Source organism: Tenrec ecaudatus, chromosome 10 (genome assembly GCF_050624435.1).
Source record: "Tenrec ecaudatus isolate mTenEca1 chromosome 10, mTenEca1.hap1, whole genome shotgun sequence".
Classification (NCBI taxonomy): Eukaryota; Metazoa; Chordata; class Mammalia; order Afrosoricida; family Tenrecidae; genus Tenrec; species Tenrec ecaudatus.
This window is the reverse complement of record NC_134539.1, coordinates 42,663,364-42,679,227: the sequence shown is the minus strand read 5'-3', so window position 1 is coordinate 42,679,227 and position 15,864 is coordinate 42,663,364. Positions and strand designations below refer to the sequence as shown.

At 43.1% G+C, this 15,864-nt stretch overlaps 1 protein-coding gene across 3 annotated transcripts in view; it reads right to left on the bottom strand.

Annotated features, from left to right (window-relative positions):
* SLC44A1 (solute carrier family 44 member 1) overlaps positions 1-15,864 on the bottom strand; it is a 170,742-nt gene that overhangs the window by 98,816 nt on the left and 56,062 nt on the right. For all 3 annotated transcript variants that reach the window (XM_075560260.1, XM_075560263.1, XM_075560262.1), the window contains exon 3: positions 8,010-8,152. In XM_075560260.1, coding sequence (XP_075416375.1) covers positions 8,010-8,152 — 143 coding nt within the window. The remainder of the gene's footprint in view (positions 1-8,009; positions 8,153-15,864) is intronic.

The window sequence follows — 15,864 nt, the reverse complement described above, 5'->3', positions numbered from 1 at the left end:
TTTATTATCCGACACTTTATAAATTTGATCTTTATTTGTCAGCACGTTAACACCTGAGAACAACATCGGCAAATTATGGGCTGTAACTTTATGGAGTACATTCCCAATGGTGAAATGTACCCCTTAAACTAAAGATTGCCGTAAGTGTGGTTCACGGTAATCAAGGAAGTCAGTTGCCCCACTCACTAATTCATATACACAACCCCCAAATGACTGCAAATTCTACCCAAATCTATCCTACGATCACCACCACAGCACAACGATGGGTTAAATAAATAAACCATTCTCTTCTTCTGGCCTCAGATGGCACTCAAAAAATATTTGTTGGCATGCTTTATAGTGATTGTACTCTAGGTAATCTTAAAGAGCCCTGTCACCTTTGCCACTTTCAGGTTCCAATATAGGTGAGTATTTCTGAGCCGGCCTAGCAACAGAACCCAGGTTTCTAACATGGTTTCTGCACAGAAAAGTTCCATTCTTCTCAAGCAAGCACCGTAAACAAATCAACTTTGAGAACACATTCTTTTGAAGCTGGGCCCCTGCCTACACCATATACAATACTGCCTGCATTTCCCAACACAGCCTTAGACCTCCGACAGCAAATACATTAATCAGGCAAAAATATTATTTGGTAAAAAGAACACCTTGAAGTTGAAATGACGAGAAAATAAAACACTGCCTTTTCTTTACTACTATGATACTGGTATTATTATACTACACTAGAATTATTATTCTTATTATACTAATCTTGGTGTCTCAAATATTCTGATTAAAACAAGCCAAGGTGTTCTCAAGCCATTTCTCTCCCGACTTTTCCCTTTTCCTATTTAAGTGCAATTCAGTGAGTCCTTTGTGGCGTAATTACGTAACACAGTGTACTTACTTCTAGCCAGACCTTGATTGTACGACAGCTTGTAAATCCTAGACTCTGGACCTATTTGGAATGGTTATGCTAATGAGACAGGGTTACGGTCACATTAGCTGTTACTCTAATGAGACAGGATTAAAGAGGGATATATTTTGAAGCTTAGAAGGTGTGACTCAAGTCACAATTCTTAAGTCTCCTTGAGGGTATCGTCTATAAATCTGCTTTAAAAACAAAACAAAAAATACTTCCGTCAAAGTCCCCGTCATGTAAAGGCGCCATCTTTGCGACTTTTCTTTCCCGATAAGCAAGCCTGTGCACACAAGACCAGTGTTGAGTCACTAGTGACAAACACCAATCAGACACCAGTTAATGTCCAAGAAGATTGCCCGGGGCATGGGTAGCCATTCTGACATGAATCCTAGCAGGCTTCTTTGCCTGGCTAAGTAAGACCATCTTTCACTTTCATACATGTCATGTCTTTGTACCTGAGCTGAGCAACTTGGCAAAGTTCACTCTCTTGCTCTGGATGCAGTGTCTGGCTTGCCTCTGCCTGACCTCTGGTTCTTGGCCCTTGAGTTTCGGCCTGTCACTTCCCCCGATTCACCAGCTTCCATAGCTTTGTGCATGAGGATGATCTTCCAGACAAGGTCTGAACTTCAGATTTGGGGCATCCCAGACTCTCTAACCAACTGAATCATTTCCTTAACGTTTTGTGAGTTCTGTGAGACACTGTGTGAAGTGCAGAACCCTGGGGCCTGAGGGAATACACCAAGGGAAGGATTGGTGGTTGATATCAGGGATACAGGGCATAGCATTTTGGAAAAATCGGACATTTGGGACATCTTCAACTTCCACCTCACTAGGACTAGTCTTCTATTAGTATCTCTAAGAGATATTATTTTGTATCCTTAATAAGAAATTCTTAGGTGCTCAAATGTGGGGATTATAGAAAACGTAATCCAGGGAGGCAGAGCTGAAGTACAATCAAATCTAGTATTTCCTCATTATACCCACTTCCTGGTTTTCACACCTCTATGGGATTCCCCCTTCTTGAGTTTGGGTGAGATCTGTGACTTGCTTCTCATTGGCAGAACTCAGCAAATATTATAGATTGCCACTTCTGTAGTGATATTACAAAAGACTCTCACACTCCCCCTTGCTAGTGGATCCTCTCTACTAATGATCTCCTTTGTTGACTTTGATGTTAGCAGCCATGTGGGAAGGTCCTGTAGCCAGACCTGAAGGTGACCTCAGGTCAAAAGCCAGGAAGGAACTAAGGCCTGGAGTCCAAGAACAGTCAAGGAACTGAATATTGCCCACAACCACATGAGCTTGGAAGTTCTTTCCCTGTCAATCCACAGATGAGACTCTAAGCCTGGATTAACACCTTCATGTCAGTCAGAAGAGAGCTCTTAAGGCCAAACACCCAAGTAAGCCATGCCAGATCCCTGACCCAAAGTATATTGGAGATAATGTATGTATCTTATCATTAACTTTATGATAACATCCTTACTTAGAAAATGATAATACAGACCGAAGAGACATGCATAGAAGTAGACTCCAATTTCAAGGCAACAGAGAAAAAGTTGTTGTTGTTGCTGTTGTTGTTGTTGGGTGCCATTGAGCTGGTTTCAACCCAGGGCCACCTTATACACAACAGAAGGAAACAGTGCCCGGTCCTACAACATCCTCACCATTATTCCTAGGCCTGAGCCCATTGTGGTAGCCCCAGAATCAATGCATGTCCTGGAAGGCCTTTGTCTTTTTTGCTGCCCCTCCACTTTATCAAACATGATGTCCTTCTCCAGGGGCTAGTCTCTCCTGACAATATGTCCAAAGTATGGAAGGTGAAGTCTCGTCATCCTTGCCTCCAAGGAGCACTCTAGCCTTACTTCTTTCAATATCAACCAGTCCTTTTAGCAGTCCATGGTACTTCAATATCCTTTTTGAACACCACAATTCAAATGCATCAATTCTTCTTCGGTCTTTCGTATTCAATATCCAACTTGCATATGCTTTATGAAGCAATGGAAAATACCTTGGCTTGGGTCAGGTACACCTTAGTTCTTAAAGCAACATCCTTGCTTTTCAATGTTCTACAGAGGTCTTGTGCAGAGGACTTACCTACCACAACCTGTCTTTGGATCTCTTGAGTGCTGCTTCCATTGGCACTAATTGTGGGTCCAAGCAGGGCAAAATCCTTGACCTTTTCTCCACGTTTCACATTACCTACATGATGGTCCAGTTGTGAGGATTTTAGTCTTCTTTACATTGAGTCTCAATCCGTACCGAAGGCCAAAATGCTTGATCTTCATCAGAAAGTGCTTTAAGTCTTCCTCACTTTTAGTACGCAGGATTGGCTTCCCTGGCAGTCTAATTATGTCATTAATTTGTACCCAAAGTGGTACACCGTTTTGCATAAAATTTGTTGTTTTACATTGTAGGCCTGTAATTCTTAAGAAATTACTCATTTTACTCTCTCTAGTAGACATTCCAGGTACGATAAACTTTAATACACAGTTAACATGTACTCTGAGCCACACTCGCGATTACCGCCCAGAAGGTTAATAAGGTTTTCTTCAATCCTGCTGCCACATTCTTCTTTATGTGATCTACCTTCTCTGATGCTTTTCTCAACATAAGGTTGAACAAGTATGGTGAGAGGACACAATTCTGCTGCACATCTTTCCTGACTCTAAACCATGCATTAGGCCCTTTTTCTGCTCGCACAACTGCCCAGGTAGAAGTTGCTCAGGAGCACACTGAAGTGTTCTGGAAGTACCCTTCTTCTCAAGGTTATCCAGAGTGTAGTGTATGGTCCACACGAGGTAGGAAACGTCACATAGTCAAAGCAAAAGAAGCTCACTAGCTAGTTTTGAAGTATTTCAAAAAACGGTTAGTCATGAGAAGGGTCTTCAATCTTTCAAGAACTCAGAATGCAAGGGAAAGAGTAGACTCAACTGAATATGGTGGGCAACAATGCTGGCGCCCTGAGGGGCAGTGAGAGAAGACGGACTAGGTACCACGGGTCTGGTCCATGACAGGTCTACACAGCAGGGTCAGAGCAAGTCGTCTTTAACTCGATGAGCAACAGCACTAAAGGAAAGGCTCCAGAGCCAGGAAACAACAAATTAAAATCTGTCGTACAGACCCTAATCCTATCACAGTATTACACGATGAAGCCGACTGAAGGTAAAACAACTAAGAATACATATGTTGTGTAACAACCTTTATGACAGGCTACTTACTACGCGGGAGCACGAGCAGCAAGGGTGTAGGGGGTGGGGATGGATGTTGGGAGTATTGACATTTAAAAACAATTAGACATGTACATTTAAATTATAAAACACCATTCTGGAGGGGTGGACTTCATCGAGTTTAAAACATGATAAAAACGAACATAAAGAAGTCTCAGACACGGTTGGTTGGAATGGCCATGGGAAGTTCACTGTGGGAAGCTTCGCTGCAAATGCGCCGTTGTATTATTTGGTGGGCTGTAGAGTCCTCTCGATCTCAGAACTGTGGAGACCTCTCTCGAACTAGAGGCGGTCTTCCAAGCCCTGTGGTTTCGAGTGAAGAGAGCGGACCCCACACATTCCGTTCCCGGTCCTCAGATTTCCACACCCGCCCTCAGGACACAGTAGAATCTTCCTACGGGGTTTCCTGGCTGTGATCTCTCTTCCTACGGGGCTTCCTGGCTGTGATCTCTCTTCCTACGGGGTTTCCTGGCTGTGATCTCTCTTCCTACGGGGCTTCCTGGCTGTGATCTCTCTTCCTACGGGGCTTCCTGGCTGTGATCTCTCTTCCTACGGGGCTTCCTGGCTGTGATCTCTCTTCCTACGGGGTTTCCTGGCTGTGATCTCTCCGGGAGCAGATCTCTAGGTCTTTTCTCCCTTGCTGGGTGGTTTGAACTGACCTTTCTGGTTAACAACGTCGCACCGCCACGGTTCCTGTAACAGGTATTCTATCTTCAGACTCCGTCATTTACTTCGTAGAACATATATTACGGAAACCAATGGGTTTACCTATTTATTCGGTAAACATTTAAGAGTGCCTGTTATGTGTTGACTCGATGGCCTGACAGTTTGAGTTATATTCTAGGTACTGAGAACCCAGCAATGAACAAAACAGAACTCACCTCTTCGCTCATGGACCCCGGAGGTACCGATTTAACAAATCATCACAGAGTAAATGAATGTATAATGACACATATTAAATGACCCAATGAGATCATATGTTAAAATATCTCACTTTAACATGTGAGCACTTCTACTGAGCATTTACACTGAGATCTGAAAGAAAAGCACGATTTAACCGTGTGAAGACTGGGAGGGACGTTTTTTGTCTGTTACAGGCAACAATACTCATAAAGGCAAGGCAGAGTTAGCTGCATTCAAGGTCCCAGAGAAGTCAGTCGCTGACTCGTTCAACAACGTCTGCAGGTCTAGGCAGTAGTACCAGACGCTATGCTAGGTGGTAGGGATCCCGGGTAGGGATCCAAGAACAGGCTGAGGGCACAACCTACATACAACAGGTAAAGAGGTCGCCGATAGCCTTGGAAGGACCCAGAGCTCACAATGAAGTCAACAATGAGGGAGCAGGGGGTCAAAGGTGGAAACCAACACACCTGACTCCCGCAACTCCGAATATTAGAGACTTACCAAAGGAAGGTATGTTCGACAAATTTGTCATTTACAGACAGAAAGATTCAGGTCAGAAGTAAAAAGCTTCTAGCACCCAGAAGGCGAAGTAGCGATCAAAAATTGTCTTTAAACATGGGAGTCATGGACTAAAGCGCAGCTACACTCGGGACACTGTCTTCCCTAAAGAATGATTCGGTGTTAAACAAACGTATTTCAGGAAAAGTGATCCCTAGTTCGGAATAATAAGCAGCCTCTCTTTGCAAGAGGTTTAAATGTCAATGAAATAATCCAACGATTTGAAATCTGCTTCATGGAAATTCAGAGTTACCCAATGAAGCGCCGTAACATTCAACGTGAAGAGTAGCTCTTACACAAGCCTTACAGCAAGAAACCCTGAGAGCAGTGGTTCGCAACCTTCCTACTGCCGCGACCCTGTAGTCCTGTTCCCCAGGTGGGGTGAGCCCCAATCATGAAATTATTTTTGTTGCTACTTCATAACTAATTTTGCTACTGTTATGAGTTGGGTGACCCCTGTGAAAGGGTTGTTCAACCCCCCAAAGGGGTCAGGACCCACAGGTTGAGAACCGCGGAATCAGCAGCATGCTATGAAGGACACCATACACAGAATTACTGCCTCAGGTGAGCCAGGAACCTGAGAGGCCAGGTCTTTTCCTCTCATGGCCCCAATTATCTAAGCAATGCCACATATGGTTGATAAATGTGGCACTAAAGGGTTAAGATCAGTAAGTGACAGCATGGCTGTTGCCTACACACACACACACACACACACACAGACACACACACACAAAACAACCTTGGAATTTCTCTGAACTATTTTGAAACTTCTAGATCAATCAAAACTAATTTTAAAATAAAAAGTTAAACCACAAACACAAAAACAAAATGACATGGGTACTCTTGACACATGAAGCAACAAATGCTGAAAATTTATACTGATTTCCTGAAATCAGCAGAAAGAAGCGTGAACGAAACAGTTCTCTAAATTGCTCCTGGAGACTCCAGTTTTCACTGCTGTCCCGGCTGCAGGCACAGGACGAGAGCAGAGCTCATTGTGTGCACTGCCCACCAGACATGCAGCTCTCGCCTCTGCTGCATGCACCTCACAGTGGGATCAGGCTGGTTTGCGGTGGCCTGCTACACAAACATCCATTATCCTCATCTAAATGTCACTTGCCTAAATGGCATCATCATGCTATCAAAGAATGGACTGTCTTTGGGAAAGTTAACTATTACGATTTCTGCAAGAAAGGGCTTTTTAAATTTCTGCAAGTGTCTGAAATTACCAGGAAGGTTCCCAGTTTCACTTACTCCTTGACAGTGAGGCCACCCTCACAGCGACCCTATAAAGCAGGGTGAACGGCCCCGTGGGCTGCTGAGACTGCACCTCTTTTTCCTTTTCTTTTTTTTGGTAGTCTATGGCACTTTATTTACTCATTTATTCATTTTTTTAAAAATCATTTTATCAGGGGCTCGTACAACTCTTAACACAATCCATCCATCCACAGTGAGACCGTAAGTCTTCCCAGGAGCAGAGACCCTCCTCAGGCTTACATGGAGCGGTGGGTGGGTTTGAACTGCTGACCTTGTGTAATCACTGTGCCACCAGCACTCCTCTCATTCCCAGCAGAGTCCCCAGATTTAACGCCAACAGATTTACATAATAAATTGTTTCGGCATATTGACTTCTTTGAAAACAAGTTTTTTTAAGTCTTTTCTTAGCAAGTACATTAATTTAATCAGTTCATGTGCTACCTTATAATTCACTTTGTTAATTCTGAAGGCTTCAGCTAGACACTTGAGATGTCTAAAAGTTTCATGGGGCATAAATATACCATTCAAACAGATATGGTAGCATCATAAAATATATGTATTCGATGAAATATCTTTTCCCCAAGACATTAAAAATAAAATAGCTCTCTGGAAGAAAAAGAATCAATTAAGTCAAGAATTTAAAGAAATACAAAAGATAAACAATGAAAACCCAAAATAAATTTTAAAAATCAAATGAAAGTTCTCTCTTACAAAATTGGAAATTGGTGTACACTTATCAATGCTGTATCACAAAATGCTTCCTTATAACTTTGATATTTCAAAATCCATTAACATCCTGGCCTCCCATCAAGTATAATCTTAAGGAAGACAATATTACATTATCAGCTGGGGTAAAACTTAGTGTACAATCTAGAAGCCAGTAAGACAACAGAGAACCAGGGTAACACTTTCACATCAAGCTTTTAGCTCATAAAGACTCGAGTCAACCCACTTTAACCCGGCAGCTAACCCTGTGTCTTGGAAAATATGTTTGCAGATCCTCTGAAATGGGAGTGATTCAAGTTGATGGCTTAAGAAAAGAAAGCCAAAATCAATAACACCAAGAAGAGTGGCACAAAAATAATATTCTTTATAGTAATAACAAAAGTAGGATTTTCTCTGCCACCCTTCAGCATTAGTGCTCATCATTCTGTAAATCTACTCACTTCCGTTGGGTATGGTCCATGCCACTGTTTGGTATTGCTTCCAACTTTGCATTTTTCTGCCCACAGATATTTCCATAGCTGTCGTATCCTGACACCAGTCTCGCTGCTGCACCTGTTGCTACTGAAAAGCCACAAATAAATCCCTAGGAAAGAACAGAAAAAAAATACATACAAATAAACCTTTTCAATAACAACAGTCACCACTTGATACGATAATGAGCTTCTTTTGTCTGCTCAAGGGAACAAAGAGCTATCTTTCCTGATAGCGAACACTAGTCCACTGTTTGCCTGGGGTTTCACATAAGCAGCACAAAGAAGTTCATGGGGAAACACTATTTACTACCACCACAAAACAAATCTCAAGCTTTGACATCATGAGATCGCCCGAGATTTGATAATAATAACAGTAGTTTCTCTGGGCCGAACATCTGCTGCTGTGTGCCAGACTCCGTTCTAGGCACTTAGCATCCATTATAGCGAATCTTCCAAGGAAGAAACTGAGGCCCAGATAGGTTAAGTAAGTTGCCTGTGCGCAGACCAACTAGTATTGAACAGAGCACAGAGTCAAACCCTTTTCTTTGGCTGTAAAGGGGGTTCTGTTCATAGCACAACAGCAAAGAAAGGGGGGGCGGTGGGCTCAAAGAATAAGAGGTATGTGGATTTAGAATCAGTATCATTTCAGTGCACACAACGCTTCTGCTTCCTTCCTGCAAGAAAGAATTACACCAGGAAGCACCGTCAGGCGTTTGGAACTGTATGCAGACTCACGGAGAGCGAGGCACTGGCTCGTGTATTGGAAAGGTCACTTCATTTCATGGGAATATGCTTCCTCGCAGTGCCAACGGCAAACTGTAGATGCTTGGGTACCACGTCATGTTTGCTAAGTCAACTATACCCTGATGCAAACAAAGCAATAGGAGCCTCCCTTACACAGGCTCCTGGCAAAAAACCATAAAGTAAGGTGAATCACTGTTGGTCAGTTGACGGTATTTGAAGAATAGACTAGTGTTAAGACATATTCTTGCAAGCTATTCATTAAAGGGCTGAGTTTTGGGTCATCTTTATGAAAGTATCTAATAAAAGCAGAGATCCTCACTGTTCAATTCTATTTTCTTCTTTTTTTCTGGCCTATATAATTCTTTATAGCCAACTATCATGAGTAGTACTTTGGTAAGTAACTGCTAGATCTCAGGCAATAGCACTAAATACTTCTTCAGAGAAAAATATTTCCTTCTTCGATATACTTACCTAAATAAACAGCCATAGCATATATATGTGAACGAGCCTGGTTATGTTCCAATCGAAGTTTATTTACAAAAATAGGCAGAGGGCCTGCAGGCGAGTTTGCTGGCCTCTGTTTTAAACAGTTGTTCTTAAAATGTTAAAACCCTTGAAGGCACAATAGGCCAAGCACTGCTCATGAATGATCAGTGGTTCAAACTCGGGAAAACGAGACCATCTGCTTCCGTAAAAATTAACAGCCTTAGACACGCTGTTGGCGGAGTTGTACTCTGTCCCATTGGGTCCCTAGGAGTCAACTTGTCGGCAGTGGATTTTGTTTCGGGGGAGGCAGCAGTTCGAACTCATCAGTCACTCCATAACAGAAAGATGTGGCAGTCTACTTCTATAAAAATTACAGCCCTGGAAACTCCATAACCAAAACTCACTGCCACCAAATCAATTCAATTCATGCGACTTCATAGGAAAGAGCAGAACTGTTCCTTAGGGATGCTGGGACTGCCGATCTTCACAAGTTCAGACAGCCTCATCTTTCTCCTGAACAGCGGCTGGTGGATTTGAACCAACAGGCCCGCAGTCAGCAGCCCAGAACTTAATCTACTGCACAACCACGTCTCCTGGAAACCCTATAGGGCAGTTCTACTCTGTTCTATAGTCACTGGGAATCCGAATCCCCTTGACAGCGATGTTTCTTTCTTTAAAAAAATAAGCAAGCGGTTCTAAGTAATCATGCCCTCTAGTTTTATTGTAAAGGTCGAGAGGAAAGAGAAGGGAGACAAACCTAGCACTTGGTAAGAAAGTGGACTCCTGGATTCCCTGCTCACTGGCTCTGATTCTGGCCAAGTTAGCTCAACTCTCTGAGCCTCAGTTTACTCATCTGTAAGATGGAGATAATGAGTATAAAGCTCCTAAAGGTGTTGTAAGAATTACATAATCCAGTAAAGTGGAAAGAATTATGCTTAGTAGCTACTAAGAACCCCCAAAATATTAGCTATTATTCTTGTTGTTAGAGATGAGAAAGGGCTATAAGGGAAAGAACCTGAGCTTTAGGGTCAGATAAACCTGTGTTGATCAATAGACTACTGATCATTCCATTTTATACTTGTGTGACCTTGGACAAACTTTAATCCTGAGCTTCAGTTTACCCATCTATAAATTGGGGCTAAAACTACTAACCACCAGGCTGTTTTGAGCATTACATGAGGCAATACATGTAAAGTGCCTTTCTCGATAAATGTTAGTAATTCTACTGTAAAATAGCAGCTAACTGCTGGCACTAGGGATAGGCATCGGCTGGTCAGCACGAACTCACCCACCCTCCCCCTCCTTCTGGCTCCTCCCAAGGAAACCATCTGCACGAAGAGATGAGAAAAAGACATGTAGCCCCCATATGTGAGGGGATGTTCAAAGGGTTGGGGAAAATTGCAGTATCTTTCCATTCTGTTTCTCAGCAACATTTTTGAAGCTCACCAGTATACGTTCATACATGCTAATCAGCATGCCATTCTAGGCAGACCCTTGAAGCCCCAAAGAGGAAAGCCCAGCCACCTCGACCAAGGGCTCTGTGGCACGATGGTTACGGACTCACCTGCCCAAGGTAAGCTTCACAGTCTGAAGCTGACCACTCCTCCGGAAAGCTACGCAGTCAGCTTCAGTAATGCACACAGCCTTGCAAACCTTCCGAGAAAGGTTTACTGTCCTACAGGTCATTGTGGGTTACAATCGACTCCTCCTCTGAGTTTCATAATGAGCAGGAACAGAAAATGTATGTAAACTCCTGAGGCGCAAGGGCTCGCTTTTCTTTCTGGTTTCTTTTCTTCTATTAACACGAAGCATCGTGACCTGGCTTCCCACCCTCGAACTAACTGCGTGGCTCTGTTCCAATGACCGCTTCATCCTGACCCACAGGATGCCCCACGAGGAACAATAACTGAGGTGAGGCCCATACAGTCCCGTCCAGCACAGGGCAGGTGATCAGTAGGCTGCAGCTGCTGGTGGTAAACCCAAATAGCAAAGTCAGACGGGGGAGTATCACAATGGTGACTGAGCATGAACCAAACACCTTCAGCTCCCCATTTCTGGATAAAAATATCCGAGGAGAAACAAGTGAGCATTATTGTAACTTTGTTATGATATAAAAGCTATTTTGAGACCTCAATTATAATCTTGTTTTACTAGCAGTCAAAAATAGCAAAGCCCTGGTGTAATTAAAAGGTTATTTTCCTCCTTCGCGTTTCACAGGATTTTCTTCTTATGTTTGATAAGCGTTTTGTATTACAGATTCCGTACAATGGTTTCCAATTTCCCTTTCTGACTATTTTTAAGAGGGGTGTTGGACATGTGGGTTTTTTATCATAAGACAACTCACATCCTTCTGGGATGTATGCAGAGTACAAATGATCATTGTTAAGCATATGGGCTAAATAGGGCACTGACTTATCAGAGTGGGTGAGAAGCTTGGGGGCTGGGGGAGCTAACACGATGGGAAGAAGCCATAGCTGTTATGCCAGGACTTCCCATATGGCACCAGGACTGACAGGGTGGATCTGGGCCAAATATCAGTAAAAATAAAATCTCCCTAAAAAGAAGACGTCTGTGAAGCAAACGCAAGTAGCAGCATATAGTTTCAGATGTGAACCATGAAAGGAGGAAGCAGAGTTTATAGAATATACTCAGTAATTTAATGACTCCACGGAGAAGGGGAAAGGCATCTGGCAGGAGGAAATCACTTTAATGAGCAGACGATGGGGAGAAGGCTGTAGTAAGTGTACAGCAGAAATCCATCACTTGAGAGAAAGCAAGGAAGAGAAGCATGGCTCAAATCTTAGCATGGCTGAGCTATTTATTGACTTTTCTTCTTCTCTTCAGAAATGCTATTTTGAGAGAGAGAAGAACAGACAAGTCTAATCAGACAAAGGAAGTGACTCAAGTCAGGTAGGAAGGCAGATAGCAATCAAAGCCAAGGTTTGGCAACTAATAAGAATTTAGTGCCTAAGTGGAGAAAAAGATTGGCAAATTAATAAGCTGGGCTCACCTTTCCGTCATATTACAAGGTTCAGGTCTACAGAAGTAAGAGCTTTGATTAGTTTTGTTCACTATTAGTAAAAAAAAAAGGGGGGCATACTTTCATTTCATAAGCATGCTTGAATTTCGCACCTGTATTATTTACTAAGCAATCAGAATAAGGCAGTGGGCCTTAAGAAAAACGGTGGGGAGAAACGTGAATATGGCAGAAGAAGAGCAGAGAGTGATATCATCCTCTTCCAGAAACTCAGAAAAACATATTCAGTCAATTCCCTGCCCCCAATATGCTACACATCCTAATCTCAATTCATACTTAGGGTCAACATCCTACTAACTCATTTGTAAAATCTGGGAGAACCCAGAGCAAAGGAAAACTACTAGGACCCAGTAGAGAAGGTGGAATCAGATTGATGAAATATAAGCAATGGACTTGTGTACAACTCATTGTTATAGTGTACAGCTCAATGTTATAATGATAGACTTATGTACAGCTCATTGTTGGTCACAACCTGACCCCTAGAAAGCCTATTTTATTAAAAATTCAGGGTGTATACAGTGGTCCGTAATAACCAGTGGGCACTACCCTGTCACACACCTGAAAACATTATCTTTATTGTTACTGTATTATCTTGTTTTGTGTATCTTGGAAGTCTTACTTAAAAAAAATTTTTAATGCACAGAAAGGTGTGCTATAAGCTAAGACAAGCATCCAACTAACGTTAGGTATAAACTGTACCAATCTGTTCCATCTTATATCCCATTTATATTTAAAGGCAGATTTAGGATGGGAATTTGTTTGTAATCTGGGGATTGCCTATATTAATATTTATAAAATATGAATGCATAATAAAACTGGCCAATCTGCCAAAGACTTCTGGATTCCTTCAACGTTTAGTAGAATGCCTTGCTGGAGGACTGAGGTGCAAAACTAAGAGTGGCTGAACATCTAAGAGACATGCATTCAGTGAGCATTTATTGGGCATGTATCAACATAAAGTGGCCATGCAGGTATAAAGAGGGGTGATATATATAAAGGAACCGAATTCTTCTTAAAAGAGAGAAAATTAACAAGGCATGAGAGAATCAGAGGAACTGGGCTTCCTGGGAAATATGAAAAATGAAAAGAACAGAGAAAAAATTCTAAGAATTGGTCACAGAGGTAGAAACTCATGCCCGGGAACTAGACTAATGCCAGGAAATCAAAAGGGCCTGGAAAGCGGAGAGATGGTACAGCCTGGACAACAATGTCTTCAAAAGCCACTTCTAGTTCAGACCGTTCTCCAAAATTCCAGCCCTGAATTTCCAACAGTTTCTCTCGAACCATAAATTCGAATGCACCCAATGTTCGCTTTCTCATTCTACATTTCCTGAGCGTTTCCCTTCGCTGTAAAGACTTCGTGTCCGTTAAGAGCACTTGAGTTACTAGACTGCACACCTAAGAAGTAGGGTGAGCGGACCCTTTCTTCTCCCGCATCCACACTTGCCTGGCTTTCCCCCTGCTCCCTGGAGGAAGAGGGAAGCCCAAGTCATGGGATCAAATCTGAGATACTGATGGAACAGTTTACTGGCAAGTGAGGTTCCTGGGTTCCCAGGTTCATGTTCACCTGCAGGATGGCATTTTCTATTGTTTCCCTGTTCCAGGTGATCGGCACAGCAAGCAAGGTCTGCCTCCTGAAACCGTCACCTTCTCTCTCTCCTCTTCTTTCTTAGGTTCAACGATGCCACTGTGAGATGGTAAGCAATTATTTCCCATACTGGGGGGCGGGAGGGAGCGTCAAAAAGTTCATAGGAAAATGAATTAAAAATTCATTAAAAATCATGGGATTTCCCCATGAACTTCTTGAAGTTCCCCCTCTCTCCCACCTCGGTGTTTCCTTCCCTGTAAGTGCTGAAGGGCGGAGGGGAGGGTAGTTGACTTCACTGAGCATTTGTGAAAATTAACTGAGTTTCCAAGTCCCAATGGCTGAGCACAGTGCCTGACACAGAAAAGCAACAAAGGTTATCAGGAGTCTTTGAATTGTCTTCCATTTCTCAACTCCCAGGTGGTAAGCACTCTTCCGAGGGCTTTCTCGCCCCCTCCTGTCTTGTGCGGCCAGCTAATCTGGGCCGAAGTGGCTCAAGTGGATCTCTCTTCTCCCTTCCCTTTCCTCTTCCTGCTCTCCTTCCCTCTTCCCTGTCAGACAAGATTAACCAGACGACCTAAGAGAGAGGGGATGTGTGGCCCACACTCTATTCCATGACTCGTTTTCACCAATGGAGGATAACAGGTACTTTGCTATCCTTCATCCCCTTCTTGCTTACTTGTGAGCACAGAAACCATAACTGGAAATCTGGGAGCAGCTGGGGTACAATCTGAGTTGAAAAGACCTGAACCTGAACCCCTCACACAAGTACCTCTTAGTCACCCTTCATCAGCCTCCGGCTTGCCTCCACGATCAGTGACACCCAGTGTTACTGATCTTACCTCTTCTCTAGCACAATCTCTCCTCCCCTCCTTCACCTCTCATTTAGATGACTGCATTTTCCCCAGGGTGGTCTCTCTGAGGTTTTCCCCCTTCCTGAATTGGCTACAAGAGTCTCCTTTCTAGACGCCCTTGCAGAGGGGTCTCAGGGAGGAGACGAGCCAGTCCAGGTGCGAGGTAGCACAGATGAAAAATACAACTTTCCTCTAGTTCCTAAATGCTTCCCCCACCCCACCCCACTATCATGATCCCAATTCTACCTTGCAAGTCTGGCTAGACCAGAGGATGTACACTGGTACAGATAGGAACTGGAAAATACAGGGAATCCAGGGCGGATGATCCCTTCAGGACCAGCGGTGGGAGGGGCGATATTGGGAGGGTAGAGGGAGAGTGGGTTGGAAAAAGGGAACCGATTACAAGGATCTACATGTGACCTCCTCCCTGGGGGATGGACAACAAAAAGGGGTTGAAGGGAGATGTCGGACATAGCAAGATATGACAAAATAATAATTGATAAATTATCAAGGGCTCATAAGGGAGGGGGGAAGGAGGGGGGGGAAAAGAGGACCTGATGCAAAGGGCTTAAGTGGAGAGCAAATGCTTTGAAAATGATGAGGGCAAAGCATGTACAGATGTGCTTTACACAACTGATGTATGTATGTATTGTGATAAGAGTTGTATGAGCCCCTAATAAAATGTTTTTTAAAAAATTATCAAGGGTTCATGAGGGAGGGGGGAGCAGGGAGGGAGGGGAAAAATGAGGACCTGATGCCAAGGGCTTAAGTGGAGAGCAAATGTTTTGAGAATGATGAGGGAAATGAATGTACAGATGTGCTTTACACAATTGATGTATGTATAGATTGTGATGAGTTGTATGAGCCCCTAATAAAATGATTTTTAAAAACGTCTCCTTTCTAAACCCATTCATAGCATACTCAAAACTTGCTCAAAACTCTTCCGTGTTTTAGAAACACCTGAAGCGGTCGGACTCCAATCTGGTGGACATTAGAATCGGGGCGATGACTTCCGAGTCCCAGAGGTGGTGCTCAGGCATGAGTGGTTATTCTAATGCAGTTAGAGTGGAAAGACACTTGTTCACTATCTTAATGAACAAAAAAAGAGGTTTAGAA